The sequence below is a fragment of the Oncorhynchus masou genome, unplaced genomic scaffold, assembly GCF_036934945.1.
Source record: "Oncorhynchus masou masou isolate Uvic2021 unplaced genomic scaffold, UVic_Omas_1.1 unplaced_scaffold_621, whole genome shotgun sequence".
NCBI lineage: Eukaryota > Metazoa > Chordata > Actinopteri > Salmoniformes > Salmonidae > Oncorhynchus > Oncorhynchus masou.
The window spans coordinates 206,051-218,550 of record NW_027012639.1 but is presented as its reverse complement, the minus strand read 5'-3'; the positions used below and the strand labels follow the sequence as shown (position 1 = coordinate 218,550).

The 12,500-nt window shown below is 44.3% G+C and overlaps 1 protein-coding gene and 1 pseudogene across 1 annotated transcript in view; both read left to right on the top strand.

Moving 5' to 3' along the window:
* LOC135536457 (rhodopsin kinase GRK1-like) overlaps positions 1-4,927 on the top strand; it is a 14,345-nt pseudogene extending 9,418 nt beyond the window's left edge.
* A 6,400-nt stretch (positions 4,928-11,327) lies between these two features.
* The window catches only part of LOC135536450 (transmembrane protein 255B-like), a 29,230-nt gene continuing 28,057 nt past the window's right edge, over positions 11,328-12,500 (top strand). The window contains exons 1-2 of the mRNA XM_064962793.1: positions 11,328-11,391; positions 12,113-12,255. Of these exons, the coding sequence (XP_064818865.1) occupies positions 11,328-11,391; positions 12,113-12,255 (207 nt within the window). The remainder of the gene's footprint in view (positions 11,392-12,112; positions 12,256-12,500) is intronic.

Sequence of the window (12,500 nt, the reverse complement as noted above, 5' to 3'; positions counted from 1 at the left end):
AATTATGTACTGGGTGGGGCTGGTCAGGTGTAACCTAACCTAGGGCTAACACATAGAGTTAGTTAGAGGGCACGAAGAGGTACATAGAGGCACATAGACATAGAGGGTTGGATAGGTGTGCCTTCTGTCCAACTCTATGGGCTGTCATCCATTCAGGTGGAGAACAAAGTAGTGAAGAAGAGGATTCTGAACGACCCCGTGGCCTACCCGGAGAAGTTCAGTGAGAAAGCCAAGTCCATCTGCGAGGCGCTGCTGTGCAAGACGGTGGACCAGAGGCTGGGCTTCAAGAACGGGTCCTGCGACGAGCTCCGAGCGCACCCCTTCTTCAGCGAACTCAACTGGATGAAACTGAACGAAGGTGTGGCCTGCATCACTGGGGCTACGGCCAAAATGGCACCCTATAATCTGTTAGTCCTGGTCTAAAGTAGTGCACTATATAGGGTCCTGGTTTAAAATAGTGCACTATATAGGGTCCTGGTTTAAAGTAGTGCACTATATAGGGTCCTGGTCTAAAGTAGTGCACTATATAGGGCCCTGGTCTAAAGTAGTGCTCTATATACACATTAACCAATATACACACATTACCCAATATATACACATTACCCAAAATACACACATTACCAAATATACATACATTACCCAATATATACACATTACCCAATATATACACATTACCCAATATATACACATTACCCAATATATACACATTACTCAATATATACACATTACCCAATATATACACATTACCCAATATATACACATTACCCAATATACATACATTACCCAATATACACATTACCCAATATATACACATTACCCAATACACATACATTACCCAATATACATACATTACCCAATATACACATTACCCAGTGCACATACATTACCCAATATACATACATTACCCAATATACATACATTACCCAATATACACATTACCCAATGCACACACATTACCCGATATACACATTACCCAATGCACACACATTACCCGATATACACATTACCCAATGCACATACATTACCCAATATACATACATTACCCAATATACACATTACCCAATATATACACATTACCCAATGCACATACATTACCCAATATACATACATTACCCAATATACATACATTACCCAATATACACATTACCCAATGCACACACATTACCCAATATATACACATTACCCAATGCACATACATTACCCAATATACATACATTACCCAATATACACACATTACCCAATATACACATTACCCAATATATACACATTACCCACTATATACACATTACCCACTATATACACATTACCCAATATATGCACATTACCCAATATACACATTACCCAATATACATATTACCCAATGCACACACATTACCCAATATATACACATTACCCAATGCACATACATTACCCAATATACACACATTACCCAATATACACACATTACCCAATATATACACATTACCCAATATACACACATTACCCAATATACACATTACCCAATATACATATTACCCAATATACACATTACCCAATATACACATTACCCAATATACATACATTACCAAATATACACATTACCCAATATACATACATTACCCAATATACATACATTACCCAATATACACATTACCCAATGCACACACATTACCCAATATATACACATTACCCAATGCACATACATTACCCAATATACATACATTACCCAATATATACACATTACCCAATATACACATTACCCAATATATACACATTACCCAATATATACACATTACCCAATATATACACATTACCCAATATACACATTACCCAATATACATACATTTGTCATCCTTTGATTAAATCTTATTCAAACCCATAATAACCAAAGCAGCTAAACTTCATTTCAAACTGTAAATCAACACAACTGACATGTGGCTAGTTCCCCATGATCAGTCCCATGACTGTCTAGATGTGGTGTTGTGTTCCTCAGTCCCATGACTGTCTAGATGTGGTGTTGTGTTCCTCAGTCCCATGACTGTCTAGATGTGTTGTTGTGTTCCTCAGTCCCATGACTGTCTAGATGTGGTGTTGTGTTCCTCAGTCCCATGACTGTCTAGATGTGGTGTTGTGTTCCTCAGTCCCATGACTGTCTAGATGTGGTGTTGTGTTCCTCAGTCCCATGACTGTCTAGATGTGGTGTTGTGTTCCTCAGTCCCATGACTGTCTAGATGTGGTGTTGTTGTGTTCCTCAGTCCCATGACTGTCTAGATGTGGTGTTGTGTTCCTCAGTCCCATGACTGTCTGGATGTGGTGTTGTGTTCCTCAGTCCCATGACTGTCTGGATGTGGTGTTGTGTTCCTCAGTCCCATGACTGTCTGGATGTGGTGTTGTGTTCCTCAGTCCCATGACTGTCTAGATGTGGTGTTGTGTTCCTCAGTCCCATGACTGTCTAGATGTGGTGTTGTGTTCCTCAGTCCCATGACTGTCTAGATGTGGTGTTGTGTTCCTCAGTCCCATGACTGTCTAGATGTGGTGTCGTGTTCCTCAGTCCCATGACTGTCTAGATGTGGTGTCGTGTTCCTCAGTCCCATGACTGTCTGGATGTGGTGTTGTGTTCCTCAGTCCCATGACTGTCTAGATGTGGTGTTGTGTTCCTCAGTCCCATGACTGTCTGGATGTGGTGTTGGGTTCCTCAGTCCCATGACTGTCTGGATGTGGTGTTGTGTTCCTCAGTCCCATGACTGTCTAGATGTGGTGTTGTGTTCCTCAGTCCCATGACTGTCTGGATGTGGTGTTGTGTTCCTCCGACAGGGATCCTGGTGCCTCCGTTTGTTCCCGACTCCAAGACGGTCTACGCCAAGGATCTGGACGCCGTCGGAGCTTTCTCAACAGTGAAGGGAGTCACCCTGGACGACCCCGACAAGGAGTTCTTTGACGAGTTCGCCTCGGGGAACATCCCCATTCCCTGGCAGGAGGAGATGATCGAGACGGGGATCTACGGGGAGCTGAACCTCTGGGGGGTCGGGGGGGCGCTGCCCAACGACCTGCGCAGGGAGAGCATCCTGGAACAGCCCCCGAAGTCCTCCACCTGCTGCCTGTCATAGATCAGAGGTCAAGGGGTAGGGAACATGGAACTCTCTGGTCGCGTTCCCCTGCTCAGACGTTGCATGCATCAGCCAATGGTTGCGTACCACATCATCGACCGTGTTATCGACTGACAGATAGCTATAACATATAATGTGGTTAGCTGATACTGTAAGTAAAATACCAATCCAGGCGTTGTCAGATCTGGCAGGCATCAGCAACGCCTGGGCACGGGAACACCCCTTTTATGAATATCATTACTAGGAAGGATATCATTGGCCGGCCGAGTGGAGGAAGTAGTCTCGGGCCAATGGCAGAGACTTGGTCACGAAGGAGGCGGGTGGATTTAATGGAATGGGATGGGTTGTAAAACGATGGAATGTTTATTTAGTTTATTATATATTATGTATTATTATGTTATGTATTATTATGTTTATCAAAATGAACAAGTTGAAAGACGTTTTAGATATCTACACCTGTTTCTTCTCAGTGAAGAATCATTCTTTTCTTGCTACTACGGCAACTGGTGAAATGCACCATTTATTGTACTTCACCAAAGAGACAGAATAGTGTTTTAACAGCCAGCCACTACGCCGAGAAAACTAAATACAGTCACTGAAATGTTTTATTTATTATAACAGAACTTTAATGTTTTATATACTATAACAGAACTATAATTGCTCTGTTTCTGTTTACTTGTTTGTCTTTTGCTGTTTTTGGAATGTGATGTCATCAATGCTGTGTGTGTGTGTGTGTGTGTGTGTGTGTGTGTGTGTGTGTGTATATATATATGTGTGTGTGTGTGTGTGTGTGTGTGTGTGTGTGTGTGTGTGTGTGTGTGTGTGTGTATGTGTATGTGAGTGTGAGTGTGTCTGTGTCTGTGTCTGTCTGTGTGTGTGTGTGTGTGTATATATAAATGTAAATATATGTATTTAGATAGATAGGGGAGAACTCGTCCCCTGGTTTTATCTGACTGTCGTGTGCAGTGACTGTAGCTCTCTCTGTCCCCTCTCTTTACCTCCATCATCACGAGTCTCTCAGAAATACATCAGTTTCATGACAGATATAAATCCAACCAGCATCCAGTATTTTATGACTCTGTTCTACTGTATATTCTTACGCTCCACAAGGTCTTTTCAAATTACGGTCAGAGGCCTATGGGCCCTGGTCAAAAGTAGTGCACTATATAGGGAATAGGGTGCCATGGGCCCTGGTCAAAAGTAGTGCACTATATAGAGAATAGGGTGCCATGGGCCCTGGTCAAAAGTAGTGCACTATATAGGGAATAGGGTGCCATGGGCCCTGGTCAAAAGTAGTGCACTATATAGAGAATAGGGTGCCATGGGCCCTGGTCAAAAGTAGTGCACTATATAGGGAATAGGGTGCCATGGGCCCTGGTCAAAAGTAGTGCACTATATAGGGAATAGGGTGCCATGGGCCCTGGTCAAAAGTAGTGCACTATATAGGGAATAGGGTGCCATGGGCCCTGGTCAAAAGTAGTGCACTATATAGGGAATAGGGTGCCATGGGCCCTGGTCAAAAGTAGTGCACTATATAGGGAATAGGGTGCCATGGGCCCTGGTCAAAAGTAGTGCACTATATAGGGAATAGGGTGCCATGGGTCCTGGTCAAAAGTAGTGCACTATATAGGGAATAGGGTGCCACTTTGGATGCATATTCCAATATGGAGTTACAGCAATGTTGGTTTCTTGATAATAAATAATGATATGACATCATAAACCCTGTAAGGAGTCATTCATAATCACTCAATACAAATTCGAAGTTGTACATGTCACTTTTCATATCAGTAGATATGTGTAACATATCAGTATAGATATGGATGGCATATCAGTATAGACAGTGGGGCAAAAAAAGTATTTAGTCAGCCACCAATTGTGCAAGTTCTCCCACTTAAAAATATGAGAGAGGCCTGTAATTTTCATCATAGGTACACTTCAACTATGACAGACAAAATGAGAAAAAAAAATCACATTGTAGGATTTTTATGAATTTATTTGCAAATGATGGTGGAAAATAAGTATTTGGTCAATAACAAAAGTTTATCTCAATACTTTGTTATATACCCTTTGTTGGCAATGACAGAGGTCAAACGTTTTCTGTAAGTCTTCACAGGGTTTTCACACACTGTTGCTGGTATTTTGGCCCATTCCTCCATGCAGATCTCCTCTAGAGCAGTGATGTTTTGGGGCTGTTGCTGAGCAACACGGACTTTCAACTCCCTCCAAAGATTTTCTATGGGGTTGAGATATGGAGACTGGCTAGGCCACTCTAGGACCTTGAAATGCTTCTTACGAAGCCACTGCTTCGTTGCCCGGGAGGTGTGTTTGGGATCATTGTCATGCTGAAAGACCCAGCCACGTTTCATCTTCAATGCCCTTGCTGATGGAAGGAGGTTTTCACTCCAAATCTCACGATACATAGCCCCATTCATTCTTTCCTTTACACGGATCGTCGTCCTGGTCCCTTTGCAGTCCCTTTGCGGTCCCTTTGCAGAAAAACAGCCCCAAAGCATGATGTTTCCACCCCCATGCTTCACAGTAGGTATGGTGTTCTTTTGATGCAACTCAGCATTCTTTGTCCTCCAAACACGACGAGTTGAGTTTTTACCAAAAAGTTCTATTTTGGTTTCATCTGACCATATGACATTCTCCCAATCTTCTTCTGGATCATCCAAATGCTCTCTAGCAAACTTCAGATGGGCCTAGACATGTACTGGCTTAAGCAGGGGGACACGTCTGGCACTACAGGATTTGAGTCCCTGGCGGCTTAGTGTGTTACTGATGGTAGGCTTTGTTACTTTGTTCCCAGCTCTCTGCAGGTCATTCACTAGGTCCCCTGTGTAGTTCTGGGATTATTGCTCACCGTTCTTGTGATCATTTTGACCCCACGGGGTGAGATCTTGCGTGGAGCCCCAGATTGAGGGAGATTATCAGTGGTCTTGTATGTCTTCCATTTCCTAATAATTGCTCTCACAGTTGATTTCTTCAAACCAAGCTGCTTACCTATTGCAGATTCAGTCTTCCTAGCCTGGTGCAGGTCTACAATTTTGTTTCTGGTGTCCTTTGACAGCTCTTTGGTCTTGGCCATAGTGGAGTTTGGAGTGTGACTGTTTGAGGTTGTGGACAGGTGTCTTTTATACTGATAACAAGTTCAAACAGGTGCCATTAATACAGGTAACGAGTGGAGGACAGAGGAGCCTCTTAAAGAAGAAGTTACAGGTCTGTGAGAGCCAGAAATCTTGCTTGTTTGTAGGTGACCAAATACTTATTTTCCACCATAATTTGCAAATAAATTATTAAAAAATCATACAATGTGATTTTCTGGATTTTTTTTCTCATTTTGTCTGTCATAGTTGAAGTGTACCTATGATGAAAATTACAGGCCTCTCTCATCTTTTTAAGTGGGAGAACTTGCACAATTGGTGGCTGACTAAATACGTTTTTGCCCCACTGTATATATGTGTGAATTATCAGTATAGATATGCGTGACATATCAGTATAGATATGCGTGACATATCAGTATAGATATGCGTGACATATCAGTGTAGATATGCGTGACATATCAGTGTAGATATGCGTGACATATCAGTATAGATATGAAGAAAACTGTTAGTATGACATATTTTCAAATGTTCTTGTTGCACCACGGGGAATGAGTTGGTCAGGTGGGGTCTGCAGGGGGTGATTTTTTTCTTGCTTTTTCTATATTGTACAATATATTATATGTATTATTTATTATGATCTTTATTGTATAATATACTATATTGTTTAGGTTGCTTTAGCACTCTGATTCCCACACGGGAACCTCTTGTTACGCAGGGTTTCATGAATTCCTGTGCATTCGCTTAAATACAAAATGATCTAATGTCTATATAGAACTTGAGAAACTGTAAATGGCTGTTTTAATTATACCATAGAAATCACCATGTTTATTCATTAAAATAAACATTTTGAGATAAAATAAATATGTAATGTAGGCCTATTGTGTTACTGCAATGAGTTGATGTCTGATTACCTTTCATTATTTTTTTTAATTTCACCTTTATTTAACCAGGTAGGCAAGTTGAGAACAAGTTCTCATTTACAATTGCGACCTGGCCAGGATAAAGCAAAGCAGTTTGACACATACAACAACACAGAGTTACACATGGAGCAAATGAAACATACAGTCAATAATACAGTAGAAACAAGTCTAAATCCGATGTGAGCAAATGAGGTGAGATAAGGGAGGTAAAGGCAAAAAAAGGCCATGGTGGCAAAGTAAATACAATATAGCAAGTAAAACACTGGAATGTTAGATTTGCAGTGGACGAATGTGCAAAGTAGAAATAAAAAGGGTGGTGGTTGGGTTTATGGGTGGTAGATGGGTTTATGGGTGGTGGTTGAGCTTATAGGTGGTAGATGGGCTTATGGGCGGTTGATGGGTTTATGGGTGGTGGGTGGGCTTATGGGTGGTAGATGGGTTTATGGGTGGTGGCTGGGTTTATGGGTGGTAGATGGGTTTATGGGTGGTGGATGGGCTTATGGGTGGTAGATGGGCTTATAGGTGGTAGATGGGTTTATGGGTGGTAGATGGGCTTATGGGTGTTGGCTGGGTTTATGGGTGGTAGATGGGTTTATGGGTGGTGGATGGGCTTATGGGTTGTAGTTGGGTTTATGGGTTGTAAATGGGTTTATGGGTGGTGGTTGGGTTTATGAGTGGTAGATGGGCTTATGGGTGGTGGATGGGCTTATGGGTGGTGGTTGGATTTATGGGTTGTAAATGGGTTCATGGGTGGTGGTTGGGTTTATGGGTGATAGGTGGGCTTATGGGTGGTGGTTGAGTTTATGGGTTGTAAATAGGTTTATGGGTGGTGGATGGATGGGTTTATGGGTGGTAGATGGGCTTATGGGTTGTAAATGAGTTTATGGGTGGTGGTTGGGTTTATGGGTGGTAGATGGGCTTATGGGTTTATGGGTGGTGAATGAATGGATTGGATGGTGTTGGATGGTGGTCGGGTTTATGGGTGGTGGGTGGGTTTATGGGTTGTGGATGGGTTTATGGGTGGTGGTTGGGTTTATGGGTGGTGGATGGATGGGTTAATGGGTGGTTGATGGGTTTATGGGTGGTGATGGGTTTATGGGTGGCGCATGGGTTTATGGGTGGTGGATGGGTTTATGGGTGGTGGATGGGTTTATGGGTGGCGGATGGGTTTATGGGTGGTGATTGGGTTTATGGGTGGTGGTTGGGTTTATGGGTGGTGGATGGGTTTATGGCTGGTGGATGAGTTTATGGGTGGGGGATGGGTTTATGGGTGGTGGATGGGTTTATGGGTGGTTGATGGATGGGTGGGTTTATGGGTGGTTGATGGGCTTATGGGTGGTGGATGGGTTTATGAGTGGGGGATAGATGGATGGATGGGTTTATTGGTGGTGGATGGAATGGTGGTGGGTTTATGGGTGGTGGGTTGGCTTATGGGTGGTGTGTGAATGGGTTTATGGCTGGTGGTTGAGTTTATGGGTGGTTTATTTGTTTATGGGTGGTGGATGAATGGGTTTATGGCTGGTGGTTGAGCGTATGGGTGGTGGATGGGTTTATGGGTGGGTTTTGGGTTTATGGGTGGTGGATGGGCTTATGGGTGGTGGTTGGGCTTATGGGTGGTGGATGGGTTTATGGGTGGTAGATGGGCTTATGGGTGGTGGTTGGGTTTATGGGTGGTAGATGGGTTTATGGGTGGTTTAGTGGTTTATGGCTGGTGGATGGATGGGTTTATGGGTGGTTGATGGGTTTATGGGTGGTGGATGAGTTTATGGGTGGTAGTGGATGGATGGGGGTGGATGGGTTTATGGGTGGTGGATGGGTTTATGGGTGGTGGGTGGATGGATGGGGGTGGGTGGGTTTATGGGGGTTGGATGGGTTTATAGGTGGTGGATGGATGGTGGATGGATTTATGGGTGGTTGATGGATGGGTGGGTTTATGGGTGGTTGATGGGCTTATGGGTGGTGGATGGGTTTATGAGTGGGGGATAGATGGATGGATGGGTTTATTGGTGGTGGATGGAATGGTGGTGGGTTTATGGGTGGTGGGTTGGCTTATGGGTGGTGTGTGAATGGCTTTATGGCTGGTGGTTGAGTTTATGGGTGGTTTATTTGGTTATGGGTGGTGGATGAATGGGTTTATGGCTGGTGGTTGAGCATATGGGTGGTGGATGGGTTTATGGGTGGGTTTTGGGCTTATGGGTGGTGGTTGGGTTTATGGGTGGTAGATGGGTTTATGGGTGGTTTAGTGGTTTATGGCTGGTGGATGGATGGGTTTATGGGTGGTTGATGGGTTTATGGGTGGTGGATGAGTTTATGGGTGGTAGTGGATGGATGGGGGTGGATGGGTTTATGGGTGGTGGGTGGATGGATGGGGGTGGGTGGGTTTATGGGGGTTGGATGGGTTTATAGGTGGTGGATGGATGGTGGATGGATTTATGGGTGGTAGATGAGTTTATGGGTGGTGGATGGGTTTATGGGTGGTAGATGGATTTATGGGTGGTGGATGGATTTATGGGTGGTGGATGAGTTTATGGGTGGTGGATGGGTTTATGGGTGGTGGATGAGTTTATGGGTGGTGGATGGGTTTATGGGTGGTAGATGGGTTTATGGGTGGTAGATGGGTTTATGGGTGGTGGATGAGTTTATGGGTGAGGGATGGGTTTATGGGTGGTAGATGGGTTTATGGGTGGTTTATGGGTGGTGGATGGGTTTATGGGTGGTAGGTGGGTTTATGGGTGGTAGGTGGGTTTATGGGTGGTGGGTGGGTGGTGGGTGGTGGGTTTATGGGTGGTGGATGGGTTTATGGGTAGTGGATGGATATATGGGTGGTGGATGGGTTTATGGGTGGTGGATGGGTTTATGGGTGATGGATGGGCTTATGGGTGGTGATGGGCTTATGGGTGAAGGATGGGTTTATGGGTGGTGGTTGGATGGATGGGTTTATGGGTGGTAGATGGGGCTCTATGGGTATTACACAACCCACATCAAACATTTTGGGTCCGAGACCCCTTTTGTGAATGCAAATTAATTACTTAAAGATCATACAATGTGATTTTCTGGATTTTTGTTTTAGATTCTGTATCTCACGGTTGAAGTGTACCTATGATACAAATTACAGACCTCTACATGCTTTGTAAGTAGGAAAACCTGCAAAATCGGCAGTGAATCAAATACTTGTTCTCCCCACTGTATATATGTCAAATATATATTCCACATTTACATTTTAGTAATTTAGCAGACGCTGTTATCCAGAGCAACTTAAATGAGCAATTAGGGTTAAGTGCCTTGCTCAACGGCACATCGACAGATGGTTTACAGTTGGTCGGCTGATGAGACTTCAACAGCCTAGTAGAGATCATACATTTGACCCAGCTGGTATTTCCAGGCCTCTTTTGGTTAAAACAGTGGACCTACTTACTTCACTGGCTCAGTGTCAGGGACAGGAACGGACCATCCCCGACTACGACAAAGACTTTCAACAAGATGTGTGACCTGTATAATAAATTGAAGTATTTCTAGATCTTTCTCATATGTGGATGGGACCTAATGATAGCCTAACGTCATCTTCGTGATTAAACACAAGACACTTTCAGTGTCACTGCCAAATAAATAATTAACCGGAATCTACCATATTCCACGAACGATTCAGCACTGATTAAATACATAAATTATGTACGGTATCTCTAAGCCATCGTCATCAACGGCTCTGGCGATTGTGAGAAAGAGGCGGTATATTTCTTTGTCCTGTGGCTGCAGCGCATCTTTCGTAACAGGCCGTCGGTTGAAGAGGGTGTCCGCTTCTCGAAGTTGGCAGAGAGAGGATCTTCTAACCTACCCAACCGTCAGACAGTGTTGGGTGACAAAAACATTACTGAGAAAACTTGGGAGACTTATTTTATGACACGTGATTCGACACTTCTTCATTGGAGTTATTATTGATCTCCATCTGCCCGTCCCGCGCAACAGGTGATGTGACGGATTCCTAGTTTGGTGCGGAGAGGAGACCGTCACCTGGCAGGGCGCGCTGGGGAGGAAGAACGCTATAAAACAGAGGCGGATGAGGATTGCCTCTTGCAGGATACTATAGAGACGAAGAGGAGTGTATCGTCCATTCGCCTGTGGATTTATGCCATTTTTAGGCTGAACCCCATAACCAACTTTGGGATAGGCTACTAGGCTGTTTGTTATTCTAGTACCCTGAATACTTTAATAACGGCAGAATGCAGCAGCCAACGGCACAACAACCACCACCACAGACAACAACAGATGCCCTGGACCCCACAGGTAAAGTCATGATTCAATTACCCAATGTTTCTGACCACTGCATCTGCCCTATCTCATGTAAATAATGAATTGATCCAGTAATGCTGACACCCACAGCTTATAGCCTCCAATAGATGATCAAGTATTTAACTTGCTCTGCATCATCAGCAGAAGGTTTACAGCAGGGAGAATTGCACACAGTGTGAAATGGAAAGTGCAGATAGAGATACTGTCTGTCTGGGTGTCTGTCTGTCTGGATGGCTATGTGTTGTTGTTGCTGTCTTCCCCTGAGTCAAACCTAGTTAGGTTTGTTTGAGCCTTTCTGTCTCTAATGTCTGACTCTCTGTGGACAAGAAGGATGAGGGTCTATTGACAAATTCAGTGTGTGTTTGTCTACATCATAAGCATGGAGTTGATTATGGTATTTCTCATCATCTCCTTTTCTCCTCTCTCTGTCTCTGTCTCTCTCTCTGTCTCTCTCTCTGTCTCTCTCTCTGTCTCTCTCTCTGTCTCTCTCTGTCTCTCTGTCTCTCTCTCTGTCTCTCTGTCTCTCTCTCTCTCTCTCTCTGTCTCTCTGTCTCTCTGTCTCTCTCCCTCGCTCTCTGCCTCTCTCGTGGCCGTCTCCCTCTCTCTCACTCTCTGTCTCTCTCTCTCTCTCCCTCGCCCTCTGTCTCTCTCGCGGTCCGTCTCCCTCTCTCTCACTCTCTGTCTCTGTCTCTCTCTGTCTCTCCCCTCCCTCCAGCTCAGTATATGAAGCGTCGGAGGACAGCGTTATGGGTGACAATCTCCCTGTTGTGTCTGTCTGTGGTGGTTCTGGTGGTGGGACTGGTCTCTGCCACCCGTACCGGGAACGTGGCTGTCGCTGGATACTACCCTGGCATCACCGTGAGTCACAGGCAGCATCCAAAATGGCACCCTATTTCCTATGCAGGGCCCACTCTGGTCAAAAGCTGTGCACAGTTATCACCATAACAACAGACTGAACTCTCTCCTCTCGCACCACACTTATCACCATAACAACTGACTGAACTCTCTCCTCTAGCACAACAGTTATCACCATAACAACTGACTGAACTCTCTCCTCTAGCACCACAGTTATCACCATAGCAACAGACTGAACTCTCTCCTCT